Here is a 16,249-nt window from a genome sequence, read left to right on the forward strand (position 1 = left end):
TAGGTTTAAAGATCCTCTACACTCTGGGCAATGAGTCTACTTGGAATGGGTGGGCTCTGATATATCATTCATATATTAATTTCAAGTCCAACCCTACTGACAGTAGACAAAGTCATGGCAAGTTGAGTTTGATCTGAGTTGAAATATAGTTTTTATATCAAATTAATTGTAACACAGGGAAACTACCAGTTACTTAAGCCAACACTCAAGGAAGAATTGGTTTCGGAAGATGTTCCATTTTAAACTTGATTGCTCTCTGTTTTGGTTTTAGATTTGAATTCAAGCAGGTGTTTCAAAACCTGCTTCAGATAGCATTGCGTGTCACTGGGAAGCTAGATCTTTCAGGGGAGTTGGCAGGTAGGGTGTCATCTTGAGATTTAATTATCAATAAAAAACATCTTTTGGGAGATTCAACACTCTTTAAGCTCCTTTAATAAAAGTGTGCAATATAAAGCCTTACTGTTATTTTTAAAGGGATACAGAGGGATTTTACCCCCATGGCTGTCTTGAATACCACTTGAGTTGTGAGAATTAAGTCAGAATCTCAAAGAAACATTAGCTACCACGTAAGCTGATAGAGTGTCATTTTAATGTTTGTATCTTCACCGTGCCTCCACCTTTTTTGATGAAAAAGTCTATTTTAAAACTGGTTAGAAAATATTTAACATAATAAGATGATGAGTCAGTTTTTAAAAAGCTAAAACGGGAAGATGTAGTTAAATAATGCACCTTTTTATTTTTTAGCTACAGCTGACTCATGACATATAATGTATTCTGCTTAAGCTCAAAGTTTCCTCTTACAAAGAGAGTTTTATGAAACAACTCTTCTTCAGACCATTTTCACTTCAATTACAGTAGCAGGTTTTGGAGTTTAAATCATTAACAACCTCTGAGTGAACTTTTATCCAAATGACTCCAAGTCACAAAGAGAACAGTCCTCTTTCACCAAGTACCTTTTGTGCTAGAGTGAGACCCATCCTTTTCTATTTCCCCCCTTTATGTCTCTCTTTGAAGAAAGATGTGTGATTTCTAAAGTAAGGAAAGTATGTATATAAGTTAATGAAAACTGCCATATTGGGCTTATAATGCAAACTGTAATTGCTTCAATGTAAGCTTCATATACCTGCATTATAGCTGGGAAAAAAGTAAATTTCAGAAGTCAAGATCCTTGTGTGCACTGTAGGAGTATCAAGTAGCAGTTAAATCAACCATCAGGGGTGACCTAATCTTATTTCCCCCCCTTTGTCAAGGAGCTGTAATTTTCATTTAGGCAGCATTTTTCAGTTTTAACTCCACTGGACACTCCCAAACTGGGCACTTATTATATCAGCCTCCTTATTGATTTCACCATATGTTATCTTTTTATTAAAAAAATATTTTTTATTGGAATGTTTTTGGAGAGTGGGTGGGAGACTGTAATCTCCACACACTTAAGGTGATGGGGTAAGAGTCATTCTTTTAGGGACAAAAGCCTGAAGAATTTTATACAGAAGAAAATGTAGTTTAATAAACAAAAGAAAAGTTATGAGAAAAATCTATTTCCTTTTTAAAAGTCAGTGAGAATAACGAACTAATCGTTGTTTAAACAGTGGGAAAAACTTTACCCCCCCCCCCCCCAGATTTGGCGAATAGCGGGATAAATTTGAAGAACTCCATCCCACCCCCGCTCATGCGCCCCCCATTCTTTCCAGACCTAGAGGCTGCAAATCCCAGGCTGAGTCCGCCCTGGGAGCCTTAGGGCACCTTCCTCTTAGCTCTGCGTGTGTGTGTGTGTGTGTGTGTGTGTGTGTGTGTGTGTCTAGCTCTCGCTCTTTCCCTCAGTCTGTGCCTCTGTGTGTGAGAGAGAGAGCGAGAGAGCGAGAGAGAGAGAGAGAAAGAGAGAGAGCGCGAGAGGAGAGAGAGCGAGAGAGCGAGAGCGAGAGAGCGAGCTGTGAGCTGTGCTGCCGCCGCCGCTGCCCTTTGATCCCGACATTAGTGTTAGGGGCTCGGAGACACAGAGCGCGGCCATAGACACCGCCGCACCGGCACTCATTTATTTATACCTCCCATCACACACGCGAGCATAGGACACACACACACTCACACCTATTAGATCCGTTTCCATTGAAGAATATTACGCTCGGGGGACAAGCCAGGTGCACGACCAAAATTTAAAAAAAAAAAAAGGAAAAAAGAAAGAAAAGAAGAAAACCCCTCTCTTCTGGCTCCAGGAAACAAGCTTCAACCCATTGCACACACCGGAGAGAAGGGGTTTCCCCCTGCCCGCCCGCCCCCCAACTACCTCCCCGCTCCTACCAGTGTCTGCCTCTCTGCCCCCACGGGGGTTTATTTGATCTCACATTAACCAAGGAGGAGAATGTGAGAAAAGGGGGAAAATGCCCAGGAGGAAGCAGGAGCAGCCCAAGCGCCTTCCCTCACGTAAGTCATCCCTTCTCCACCTCCTCTCGTGCCATTTTCTCGCCCTCCCTCTCCTCTTTCCCCTCCGCAGCCTCCTCCGTTGTTTTCTGCATTAGTTTAGGGTTACAGAGGTGAAACTGACAAAGACACAGCCCGGGTTACTCCTCGTTTAGGTCTATGCTGAGGCAGCCATGTTGGTGATGATCAGCCCCGTGCCCTTTCTATTCTCTCTCTCTTTTTCTTTCTTTCTCTCACCCCCCCTCTTTTTTTTTCCTTGAGATCGGGCTTTCCCCCCCTTTCCTTCCCCCTCCCCCTCCTCACTCCGGGTTGCTGGGGGGAGGGGGCAAGAGGAGGGAAGAGGGGAGTAGTGTGGATGCCAGCGTTTTTTTTTTTTTTTAAATCGGGGGTGTGGGGGGAGGTGGGAGAGGTTGGAATCTTAAAAAAAAAAAAAATCCTTGCGGATCCCAGTGCCTGAGGGTGCGGGGGTCGGGGCGCGCGGAGGACTGGGGGCCTTGACATGGCGTTTGGGGGTGTCGGGGCGAGGGAGCGCGGCCGCCTGCCGGGTACAGGATCCAGGGAGAGGTCCGTCTCCGGCTAAAGGTTGCGCCGGGGTTGGTCGGCCCCGGAGCCGCCGGCGGCCGCGGCGGCGGCGGCAGGAGCAGGAGGAGGCGGAGGTGGAGGCGGCGGCGGAGGAGGGGAGTCGGGGGCGGGCGAGGCGGGAGCGGCTGGGGAGGGTGTGGGGCACCGCACACAAACACGGGTACACACGCGCCGCGGGGCGGCTGCTCCCGAGGCGAGGGGGCGCGCCGGGGCGCGGGGCAGCCGGGCGGGGGGCGAGGCCGGGCAGCGGCGGGCGGATGTGGGGTGCGGGAGCTGCGCCGAGGCGGAGGCAGGAGGCAGGGCGGCTCGCGGCGCGCGAGGTCCCTGCAGAGCTGAGGGGAGGGAGGAGCAGGGCTCCTGGCCGCAATAAAATGCGGGGTCAGTCGGAGCACACGGAGCCAGGCGAGACTCGGGCGCTCAGACCCCCCTCCCTGGCGAGCCTGAGCAGAGTCCAGGACTAAAGTGCATCACAGCCGTCCCCGGCTGCAGCCACACACACCAACTGGAGACACATACCCGCCGGCACGGCCCGGTCCCCTACCCCTCCTCCACCCGCGCCCCCGGTCCCTCTCCGCCCTCCCTCCGGCTTTTCTTTGCAAGACTCCTAACTTTTCCCCCACTCCCTCTCCAGCTCTACCCCCCCACCCCCAATCTTTCTCCGCTTTGAGTGTTCTGAGATGCTGCTAAAGCTAAAAGTGAAGGAGAAAGAAGCGACTAAAAATATCCCCCGGGGCCGCCCGGCTCCTTGAATGCAGGGAGGAGGGGGCAGGGGAGAAGGCGTGGGGCGGGGTGACGGGGAGGAGGGGACGCTGGAGGCGCCGGAGGGAGGGGTCGGGGGAGACGGAGGGTCAATTTCTCTTCACTCCCCCCGCATTGCTCCCTTCTTGGGGCGGTTTGGCGCTGCTCGGAGCCCGATCCTGCAAAACCCGGGCTGGGGGCGGGAGCGGAACCGGAGCGCCCGCCCGCCGGGGTGTCAGGCCGACGTGGTCGGTCACCTGAAGTTCACGGAGGGTGGGGGAAGGGTTAAGGTTATGGTGTCTCGGGCTCGGGTTGTATGTGAGCGTGTGCGTTTCCGCTGCAGACAGGCAGCGCGATCGATCTCCCCCTCGCGAAATATCTGTGGCGGTGCCTGCCCGGGGGCCGGGCAGGGGGCGCGTGTGGCTCGGGCTGGGCGCCCTCGCTGCTCCGTGTCACCCGGGCCGCGGCCAAAGTGGCGAGCAAGGGCACTTGCAGGGAGCCCTCTCCGCAAACATTCCTCTTTCTTTTCCCCTTCCCGGTACGCAGGAGTCGACGCACAGGGCTAGGGTTGTGCTTTTTTTCCCTTCCTTAAAAAAAAAAAAAAAATGCCCCTGTGCAGTCCTTTCTTCGCCTGCCCGCTAGAGGTTCCGAGGATAATATCACATATGTAATATATATGCACATAAAATCACTCGCAGGCGGCTGCGTGTGTAGGGAAATTTTGTGTGGGTAAAGAGAGGCGGTGGAGTCGGGGAGAGCGAGTTGGGAGGCTCCGCGCTGCGATTCACAGAAAACTCGCAGCAGTTGGTGGCAGAGTGTGTGCGTGCACATGGCCGGCCAGCCACAGTTCCCAGCTCTTTTCGGGGGCGTGTGGGGGGAGGGAGAGAAGGCAGGAATCCTGGCGGGGTCGGGGGGAGGCTTGCCCTACTCGGACAAAATGGGCTTCAGTGTTCTCTGCGAACTTGCCCTTAGATGGCAACTTTGGGAGCCCATAAGCTTGTGTGCGAAAAGCAGGCGGTGAGGTTATTTGGTCATTTTCCTTTCTTCTCGTCTCCCTCTGCTTAAAAAAAAAAAAAAAAAAAACACAAAAAAACGTTGGCGGGGTTAGAGGCAGGGTAGGAGAGGAGAAGGGTTTTATCTGTTTCGGCTTTGATGGAGATGGACTGCCTCCCCTCCGGTTGTGTGTAGCGCTGTCGGGCAGCTGCAGCCTGCCCTGCTGGTGACCTTGACCCTGACCTCGTGCGACTACCCTCTCTGTCTGAGAGGAAATTCAGGCTCCATTTTAGCTCGCGTACTTGGTGGACCTCTCCTGCGCGCTGGTGCCTGGTGATTAAGTTATATTTTGAGAGTGTGTTCTCCCACCCTGTTCTCTAATTGAATGCTGTTATGCAGTCACTTAAAAAAAATCAGCTCTCTCTTCTAGTCGCATAAAGCCACTTTTACTGAAGTAAGAAGCAATTACCTTTGGAAACACTGTAAATGTCCCTCCAGTTTTTAAAGGGAAGCCTAATTTCAGAAGCTTTGCCACTTACCTTTGCATTGAATGGATTTTTGTGGATGTGTGCTGCCTGTTCTAAGCATGGTTTACAAATGTTTTATAAGCAATTTGCATTGGGACTAAGCAATTTCTGGGCAGATTGTGTATTTTGCAATTCAGATGCAGAAACCCAAGGCTTGCTAAGTGCTGAGTGAGTCTTGAAGAAACTTGCAGTGGTATGGAGATGTAACAAATATTGACTTTGGTAAAATTAGTGGTAATTGGTATTTAATGTAGAATATAATTGTAGTCCTAAGTCCTAGTTTTAATGCTAAATTCTTTGTTATTTGTTTGCTTCTGTGTGGGGGAAGGAATTTTGTTTCCCTAGAGAACAGTTTTGTGTTAAAGTTAAAAAATATAGGTAGTCTGGGGATTAAAATTGCCCTGATAGAAGTCGTCCTAGGGTTTTAAGAAATTATCTAGGGGCAGATTTAAAATTTGACTCTAAAAGGAGTGGTGTGTGTAATTTGGGGGGTAGGGAAGGTCGGAGGGGGAATGAGGTGGGGAAAATTGCTTTTGAAACCCAAGAGCCCTTCTGAGGAAACACAAAGATGGTTAACAGCCACTATCGATATAAGGTTTTAAGACTCTAGAGAACCTATAAACACATTTAAGAAGTTCACATTAGAATACCAAAAAAAAAAAAAAAAGAAAGAAAGAAACTTGTGAAAACTGAATCTATAGAAAATTTGGGACGCTTTCCACTTAGTCTTCGGTGTCCTGTCGTCTCCCCGCCCCCCCCCCCCACATTGTCTGTGCACCTCCCATAAATAATGGCTACTAATAGGCTCTTTCTATGTGTTGAATCTCGTTTTCTGCTATTAAATATAATACTAGTCAGGTACAGTGTGGATGTGCGCAGACCACAGGCCTCCCACTCTGCAGCACAGACACCAGGGAACCTGGAAGTTCCACCCTTGAGTAGATTAGTCCTGGAAATCCAGACTAGCACTTGGTATTATCTGATATCAAGTCTGGGGTGAGCCTCGGCCCCTGGCACAGAGTCCCAGCAATTCCCCAGGCTGGGCTTCGGCCTGCTAAGGTTTCCTAGCTCCTTCTGTTCAACTAGACACCCATGGGACTGTTCAGAACTGAATTAGCTTTGGGGATGGGCAAGCCTTTAACCTGACACTACTAACCTAAGCATTAGATTTCTGACTTAAAATTCTACGCAGTCATTTCCTCCTGGGCCTCTGAAGTGTGTGTGTGTGTGTGTGTGTGTGTGTGTGTGTGTGGTGCATGTACAGGGAAAAACAAAAAGGCCTCTCCTGTAGAGTTGAATGGTGATCTTATTGGCTACAAATCAAAAAGAAGTTCTATAGTAGCTTTTGGAGGGGAACTCCAACAAAGGTTGTTAAACCTAAATTATTTTTGAGAAGTGGCTTTAAAAATTATTACTTAAAGCCTTTATTTCTTGGCCTAGAGCAATCATTATCATTTTGGGATTTAAGTATGATTGCTGCTGCTGTTGATGGCTCTTTTACAAAAGTTCTTTCCATTAACAAGGTCCAATACCATGTTCAAAACAAACAAAAAAATGTCCTAGAGGTCCTTGGAGTTATACCATGTGCTTATCTTTAGCAGAATCCCAAACTGCATCGCTTAAAAATGTCAGCCTAAGAAAGAGGAAGAGGGGGAAACTGATACTGTCTGTGACTGTTGGCCAGACCTGGGGCTCAGCCCTTGAACATTATTACATCGAGGATTTGAGGAGGGGAAGGGTAAGAAAAGGGCTTTCTCCTGTGTTTGTTGCATCTGTGAGTCCTTTTTCCAGTGGTGCCATCAGCACTTTTAAGATTTCCTCATTAGCTTCAGCTTACCTAGAAACGTGTATGAGTTTAGATCCTCTTTTATTTATCACTCGAAATCTGCCTGTTCCCAAGGGGGAGCACAAAGGAAAAGTTAAGAAAACAGTTGTTTTGTTATTCTAGTCTTTTCATTGTTTACTCAGTTGTAGGTCAAGACCAGAACAGGTTATTGTGATCTTCATGAACAGAACTTAAAAAAATTCTCTCTTGCTGTCTAGTAAAATTGGGAAGTAAAATGACTGACAAGCAACAGAATCCCTTAGTTTTATATTTTGAAGAGTCTTTATGTGTCTGTTGAAAGAGAAAGGGGAGGAGACTTAACTCTTTCCTCCACTTATTTTTATTAGTTTCTTTTTCCAGTGATGAGGCAATACCTCCTGACTGTGACAGGAGCCACAGGGAAAAAATTTAGAGTCTGAACTAGTAAAATATTTCACTGCTCCTGTCACCCACAGCTAATGATTCTGAGGTACACGTAGCAGGAGAGGCTGATACTGGGCAATAATGGCTATTTATTCTCCTAAAAGAAATCCATATATTCTTAATACGGTAAGTAGGGTCCACTGAGCTTTCCTGTTAAAATAAGAAAGATAGCTCAAAATCACATTCCTTCTAATGCTTCAAAATAGTTTCTAATAAAAAAATTGATTTTTAATTTATCTACGTGCTGCCATTTTGCCCTGGGGATGACACAGCTGGTGTGAGTTGACAAGCCTCCTGCACAAAGTGTTAATAAATCATGCTGGAGAAGTATAAACTGGACAGCTTTCAGCCAGGGTTAGAGCTCATTGTGCATTTGAAGTTTTAGAGTCTTTGAATGGCCTCTGTTCGGAGAGTTCCAAGAGAGGTGTGGAAAATCTCTGTCTCCCGAGGCTTATAAAATTAGATAGACAAAGGCTGGGGAAACACGCAAGGGACAGTGTTGTATTGGTAGAGTAACCAGGCAGGCTTCTTGTGGGGTCAAAAGTTGGTTTAAAATACAAGGAGTCCTATTAACATCAAGATGTCCTTGTAGGAAAGATTGGATTAGAAATGTAGGGTGCCCAGCTGGGTTGCTAAACTGTTTCGTAATCCCAGTAGTTTGGGTTCAGATCGTGTCTGGATGAGTTTAGTTTCACCAAAGAGAAAAACTCATCCAGTGTCACTGACTTTGATCATTTATATGCAAAGTGGTATCTTTGGACTCAAAAATGACAAGGTATGAAAGAAATGATGGTGGAGCCCAAGTTGCCAGTGTGAAAAGCTCCCGGTTTCTGTGTCTGGTCAGTAGTGCTGTCTGTGAAAGCTAAAGGGCAGTTTATTCCTGAGAGTAGTTTAATACAGTGTATCCCTCAGGCTTCCTTGCCTGAAGTTGCCTTGTCCCTCCTCCATTCTTCCTTTTAAAATAGTTCCTGGAGTATTAGGATAGGACAGAAAAACAAACAGAGTAGGCTGGAGCTGATCTCCATTCTGAATGATGGATTACTAATTTTCTATAATTTAATCAGACTGATCGCAGAATGAGGTAATGAGAGTATGACCTACAAAATAGGACTTTTGGGGGCATTAAATGCTTTCTAGCTTAAGGTTTTTACAAGACCACGGGCTCTGTGGTGAAAGAATAGATTTTCAGTTTTCTCTTATCGAAAAGAAATCCAGACCAGGCCTCGTTATGGTAAGACATGTGGGTTTTCTTTCATCAGATTTCATTACTATTCTGGCTTAGTTAAGGTACTGTTGAATCACATTTTAGAGCTATAGCTTGTAAATGAAGATGTTGGGTCCTGTTGCTGATGTATTCTTTTCTGTTTCCTGGTTTGCTAGGTGTAGCTCAGTAATTCATACCATCTAGGGCCAAGTGTACAAAATACTTTCTAGTTCGTGGTAGCTGAAATGCCCTTTGTCATATTTCCTAAGAAACCAATGTGCAAAGCACAGACCTTAGACTAGAAAGAATATTTGATGGGCTGAAAAGTTTCTAGCTGCTTTCTCCGCTACTGTTGAGGAGCAAGTTTTGTATTTCTGTCTTCTGTCTGTAAATTATATTTTTATGACCTTAGAGAATAGTGTGTGACTAGGTGCTGTGGTAGGGGCCTCTTAGATGACTCTTGTGGTTCCCCAAGGACCTACCTTGGAATAGAATTGCTATAGTTATAGGTAGTTTCATAAATTAAAATCAGATTTGGATTGCTACTGGTCTTTAGCTGCTTGGGTGCATATTGCTGTTTATTTTATAAAAGTCAGCTTCACTGGGTGTACACACACACACACACACACACACACACACACACACACACCCTGAGGCTGCACTGTAGCTAATTTTATAAAATGTACAGTGATACACGCCCACGGTGTGAGATCAGCATATGGCCTTTAGCAACTCTGCTTTTCACAGACAGACCTAGGGTTATATTAAATGCAGCAGATTCTGTGTGCCTAAAAAGGATATTGTTTCCAGCCACCCATTCCCTTCTTATTAAAAAACAAGCTCCACCACTAAAGTTCTGTTTCTAGAGTTCTTAAATGACTAAGGCTTGGGTAGGTAGTCTGCTTCTGTTTTTAAGACAGTCCAAATTCAGCCAAGTTTTATCTACCAGCAAGGAAGAAACACGTGGACCTTTTCTGAGGCTTGGTCCTGAAAAGGCTGACCTTAAAATAATGTCTGTTTCTCTTTCTCCCTTTCTTTTAATTTCTGCATGGGTCCAGAAAGTGGTTAGAACCCATTAGAAGCGTGGTGTGAAGGAAAAAAGACAAGGGCTGAGAGAGAGATTCGAGCTCATGGTGAACTGTTTGGAGTGCACTGAAGAAGTTGGCTTTCAAAGGAGACCAGAGAAGGTCAGGGGGGGAAATAGCCTTTTACGTGACCAGCAGCGCTCTGCTTATCTGAGCTTTTGAAACAAACTACTGTACTTGTGGAAGGCGACAGATTTTTCTAAAGTTATAGAGTGCTGGTGTCCTAAGTTGTTTAGTGGTGTATTTTTAAAAGCTTTCGTTGTTGTTTTGTAACAAGAGGGAGAAAATTATAATGTGACTTTGCCCTCTTTTCACTATGTCGACTGTATACGGCCCGACTTAGGTAAAATCAGAGACGCACATGCTTTTTGAGTTCATAGCATAGTGGTCAAGTGTACAGACTCTGGAGTCAGGTTGTTCAGATCCCAGCTCTGCCACTAACTAGCTGTGTGACCTTGAGCAAGTTATTTAACTTCCCTGTCCTCCGTTTTCCTCGTCTTTTGATAGTGATGATAGTCCCCATATCATAAAGTTTTTGTAAGGATTAATTGAATACTTATATAAATAACAATATTACACACACACACACACACACACACACACACAACATGCCTAATTAGTAGTGCTTGCTGCATTGAAAGAGCACACGGAGAATTAGCTATTATTAAGTATATGAAATAGGTTTCCATTTGCTTTCATTGTGATTATACTAATGGCATTTCTGACCCAGAACTTTTTGGTGATTACTGTGTTTTTAATTTTTTTTCAATTTTTTGTATTTCATTAAAGTGATGAGTACTAATATGGTCAAATTCTTTTATAAGGCTGTTACAATAGGGCTTGAGTAATATTTGTTACATAGGCCAATGATATTACGTTAGACTTTTACTATAGGAAGATGTTCCTCTGTGTATATGATTTGACCTGAATTGTATTCAAATTGTATAATAATCATGTGAATTATGACTGGGTTTTACTGTAACGTGAGAATAGTAAAATCCATGTTCTCATTTATAGTGAGATTCAAATGAGAGAATCGGTGTTTAATAAATGTTTATTTATTCATTTATTCAGCAGTCAGTCCACCGATTAAAATCACCCAGGGGAAATTTATATTGGTTTTCCCATGTGTTATACAGGTAATACTTGAAATTTTGCATGAAAAAAAAAAAAAAGGCAGGGCCTGCTGTTTCTGATTGCAGGGAACCAATCTAAGGGGACATAGTAAATGAATTTTAAATGAAGGATTGAGAGGTGTGTGTGTTTGTGTTTTTGTATGTGAGACAGATCATCTAAGTGGACCCAAGCTAATGGCCTACTGATGTATTTTGCCCTACACAGTATGTTTAACAACTTGAAACAACATTTGGAAATGGGCGGTTTCACATAAAAATCTGAATTTTTAGCTTCTTTGCAAAACTTGGAAGAGCCAGCAGCACTGGGTCCACCTCCCCACATGGCAGCAATCTGCTGTCGTCGGTGGCGGCTGTCTCCCTTCCCCGGGCATGTGCTTGTCAGTCTGCCACCGTTCCTACCACTCTGCTGCCATGTCTCCATCTGCACGTACACCTGCCCTCCACCCTTGTGTATCTTACCTCCCGGACTCTGCGGACATTTTCGTTAGAAACTGGCTACCTTCCCCAACATTCTGTGGTCTTTTAATTCATCACCGAGGCTAAGGCATTGTAAACCACGTTCTGTGGCAACACCAAGAAGCAACATAGTGTGGGGAATCACATCCTGGTACCAGATGCATGAGTTCCATCCTGGCTGTACCACATTTCAGCCCTGACCTGGCAAGTTACTGCAGTTTGCTGCCTGTTTTCTCATCTGTAAAATGGGGGAGCATTGCAGGTTCTGTGGAAAGTAAGGAGTTCATACATGTAGATATTTAAATTTAGACTCATGTCTGGCACATAGTGTATGCACAATAAATGCCCGCCACATCGATACATGAGATGAATTCACTTCAACTAAGGATCTCAGTAGGATGGCTTTAACCGCGCTGTGTAATTAATCAAAGACAACTATTTCTCCCTATCAGTTTCTGAGCACCATCAGCCAACTTAGCAGTGCTCGACCCTGGCTGCGTATTAGAATCACCAGGGAGATTTGAAAAATGCAAACACCCCCAGAGATTTAAATTTAATTGGCCCAGAATGGAGCCTGGGCATGGGCATTCTTAAAAACTCCCTGGGTGAGTCTAATGGACAGTAAGCGTTGAGGACTCCTGAACTAACCAGACCTCCCACACTGGGCTGATGCCATTTCAGTCAAAAATAAAGATATGTGATGTTAAGCCGGGGCAGCTTATCGACGATAATTTGTTAGACTCTTCAAATCCTAAAAATAACTCATGGATCTGAGTAATTGACTCCAACTCCTGCAGGTGAGAAACCAGAGGCTCAGGGAAGACTCTGCACTAGGCAGATACACGGACTCTCGTTTTCCCTGTCACCCTTTCCCACCATGGTCATCAGTGTTGCTCACCAGCTTTGTGACCTTGGGCAGGTCACTTAACCCTTCTCTGCTTATATAACACCATCTTGTAAAACGGATAATAGGACATTAACCACACTTTCTATTTATATTATGCTTCCTTGTTCACAAAGTATTTTCGCTGATATCTTTTGCCTGTGAGGCAGACAGGGACAGGCTCCTTCCACCCAAGTGGAAACTGAGTCATGGCGAGGAAGAAAGTAGCTCGAGGTCTCCAGTGTCAGCGCTGTCAAGGACGAGATGGACCAGGTGCTGCTCTGTTGAGGCCCATTGCGTCTCTGAGGTCTGTGGGATCTTTACGGGGGTCCCACGACCTGAGGGACATGCCGGTCGCAGGGGTGCTTGCGCTCAGAGACCCTCCACGACAGGAGGACCCCTTAGGTACTGATGGAGCACATGGCTCTGTGATTCATGAAAATTGGTGTCACCAATAATATTTTTTTCAGAGATTGATTTTGACTTTAGACTAAGCAGAAGGTAATAGAATAAAGTCACGTGCAGTGACTCTTTCTGGGGTCTGCATGATAAGCTCCATATGGAGAACAACCGCCTTTGTATAATGGCCTAGAATTATGAGTTGTTTTCTAATCTGTGCTTGTTTGGCCCTACTTGTTAACCCAACTATCCTCTCTAGAGCATGAAACACAGCTGTATTTGGGAGGAAACAAAGTGTGGGGCACCCTGTGCTTTAGGAAATAGTCCTAAAATGTGCATTATGATTTCTCTCTTCTAGGGAAGAGCAGATTTCAGATAATAACTTACTGGGTTTTAATCTGACCTTAAGAAAGAGGGAAATCAAATTATAGTGAACTGCTTTCTGACATTTATTGGAAGAGAGAAATTTCATAATCTAGAAGTAGGGTTTGGGTTGGCTAGGCTACTTGATCATAGAAGCACTGTACACCGATGGCTACTCCAATACTTGTTGATAGGTGAGGAAATACATACAAAAGAAAAATAAATACAAGTGCCTTAAATATGACTCAAGTATACTCCACGAAGCAGGAACCATAGAAATTACAGATATTAACTCTGTTTATTTTTAAAAAACCTATATTGGCTTTTAATTACAAAAGTAGTCCATGCTTAATATCAATAATTAAAGTTATGTAGGAATGTTTAAAGTAAAATGGAAAATGCCTTGCCATAACTTCTACCGCCGGAGATAACCACTATTCATCAACATTTAAAATCCAGCTTTCGTTTGAAGAACAGATGCATTTCAGAAGAGTTAGCTGAGTTAATTTAAGTACTGAATTCAGAACAAGGACAGCGACATTGGTCTTGTAAACTGATGAGATCTCATGTATAATATTGAATCCCAGATTGGTTGTGTCAGTTTAAAGGGGGGAAATTGATAACGTACTCACCAGAAGGGAGGCAACTAGAATGTTGTGGGCTCTTGAAATCATCATACTTATTGAGGCAATTGGGAGTGCTTAATTTGAAGAGAAGAGTGAGGGTGGATAAAAATCACGCGTGGTAACTACATTCAAATATAGGAAGTTCTGTCAAGTGAAAAAGGGAGTAAACTTACTCTGAATTGTCAATCATCTGAACTTCTCAGTTTGTGCTGAATAACTGATACATGTAACTGATTCCTTGATTCATTCGTTGATTCATTGATTCATTTGTGCAGCAGTGACAGTGCTGCTGTGCCAGGGATTAGGGATCTGCAGAGCTGAATAGAGCCTGTTCCCAGCTCTCAAGGAGCTCAGAAATAGTGGGTGGAAATAGAGATGGAAACAAATAATTAAAATTTGGCTTGAAAAGTATTTTCATAGATTTATGAATGCCGAGCAGAAAACAGACAAGGACCAATATGGTACAAGTTATAGGGAAGATAACTTTGATTTTTTAAGATAAGGGTTTGTTGAGAAAATAAAACTGCCCCCAAAACGAAACTGAAGATCTGATCTTGTATTTACTAAGAAGTTGGTTCAATCCCCCCCAATCAGGGGTGAGTTTTCTAATCAAGTAATGAGGAGTAGGGTGGGGAGGAGAAATATTCAATCTAAATCGTTTCATATTATGAAAAAGAATTCTATAAAGCAAATGCTGTTTTGCTTGGTTTCTGTTAATAAAATGGGAACCCGGTTCCTACGGCAGGGGAAACCATATTTCAATACAGTGACTGGAAAGTCTTTTGGGAATAAGACTTTATGTCAGCACACATGGTGTCACATTAGAATAGTGAGGATTTGATCTTTGGTAGGCTGAGAATTGTAGTCCCTACTTACACTCTTTCATTAAGAAGACGTTTTGAGCATGTACCTGGATCACGGAAGTTGTATAGATAGAATGCAGTCTCTGCGGACTGTTTTTTCAAATGTTGACATAAAACAATCACAGAAAATAAGGGCAAATCAATATGCTAACAACTGCGAGACAATGTAATGTGAATTGGAGGTATAAATGGTTGAGGAAACTCAGAGTAAGAATGATGGGTAAAATATTCTTGGAGAGGAGTGATACTTAAATGTTAATTCTAAATAGCATATTTTTATAAAAATACCTTTTCCAAAAAAATTTAGTGAGAAGAGTGGCATTATTTTATGTCTTTGCAAACCTCTTTAATGTCTGGCTCAATAGAAGACAACTAGATTCTCATTTATGCTGCTGCATTCAGTCAATTATAACGCGTTGTTTTGGATGGAGTGTATGAAGAAAATCCAGCTTCACACAGATGTGTAATAGCCTTTTCGGATAATTATGGATATTCTTTGATACTCCAGCACTACGCCAAGGTTCAAAAAGAGGGAGCTTCTTAAAGGTTAGTTGTAATGTGGAATCTGAAACTCTTTCAGTGAACTTTTTGTATTATGCTATATTAAAATCTACTGATCTTGACTTTGAATGCATTGTCATGCATGTAATATCATGCATTGGTCATTTGAAATATATTGGTTTATTGAGTTATGTAGATCTGCCAAATGTTGACACATTTCATTATACAATGAAAAAACATTTATTAACATCAGCACTGATCTTATTTGGAAAGTCTGTATGGGGAAGATGTCAGGTTCACAGGATATGGGTTTTCCAAAATTTAATTCTTGCTTGAAAGCTTGAATTTTGTCATTGGCTGCAAATACTGTCAGTTTTTCCTTAAAGTTTCAGCCTTACTTCATTCATTCCCAAGACAGTCTGCCAGATATCCAAATTTGAATGACCGTAGTTTGCGTTATTCTTTCAATTAAAAGTGATATTCCATGAAAAAAGTGGCTAGGCCATCTCCCAGTTCAATCACACGTCCTTTTCCTTGAGATGGCAATCGTACTTCAGTAATGCAGAAGTGCTTTATGCATACATTTTATTACATGTAATGTAATATTAAAGTGATGTTTACTCAAGGGTCAGTCTTTAGTCAAATTAATGATTTTTACTGCTGCTTCATTGAAGGCATTCCTAAGTGAAACTGGCAGGGCTATTTTGTTTTTGTCTTTTTGTGAGTGTGTGTGTGTGTGTGTGTGTGTGTGTGTGTTTACTGTGAGTATATGGTGGTGAAGAATATACTAAGTACTAATATGACTTGTTGCCACCGCCTTGTTTCGAGTTAAGGTGTCAGCATTTTACCCACTATTGCTTTTGCATCACCAGTGCAAATATCAACAGAGTAAAGAGGGCAAATAACAGCTTAGTGCTATTATATTTTGATCTTGAGAGTCCTTGAAAGGATCTCAGAGACCCCTGAGGGTCCACAGAGCACACTTGGAGAACCACTACTCAAAGGTGTCTACATAGGAATGGAACTGCCAAGTCTCTTTGTTTGTGTTTCTGCAGTTTTACTTGATGATATTATAATGCAGCACTTTGTGAATATTTTCTGGAGAACCCAAAAGGCAGAGAACTCTGAAGACAGGGAACCCTTATCTCACTCACCAGGGTTCTCAGCTTCTAAGAGATCTTTTTGAAGAATTTTTAAAGTCTCTTGTTCTAATCTGCAAATTTGGAGGAA

The 16,249-nt window shown here is 43.6% G+C and overlaps 1 protein-coding gene across 11 annotated transcripts in view; it reads left to right on the top strand.

Moving 5' to 3' along the window:
- Positions 1–1,762: 1,762 nt before the first annotated feature.
- ZNF827 (zinc finger protein 827) overlaps positions 1,763–16,249 on the top strand; it is a 153,427-nt gene continuing 138,940 nt past the window's right edge. For all 11 annotated transcript variants that reach the window (XR_012498201.1, XM_074338463.1, XM_074338471.1 and 8 more), the window contains exon 1: positions 1,763–2,418. Coding sequence is in view for 10 of the 11 variants with exons in the window: in XM_074338463.1 (XP_074194564.1) it covers positions 2,376–2,418 (43 nt within the window). In the remaining variant the exon portion in view is untranslated. The remainder of the gene's footprint in view (positions 2,419–16,249) is intronic.

Source organism: Rhinolophus sinicus, linkage group LG07, assembly GCF_036562045.2.
Source record: "Rhinolophus sinicus isolate RSC01 linkage group LG07, ASM3656204v1, whole genome shotgun sequence".
Lineage (NCBI taxonomy): Eukaryota > Metazoa > Chordata > Mammalia > Chiroptera > Rhinolophidae > Rhinolophus > Rhinolophus sinicus.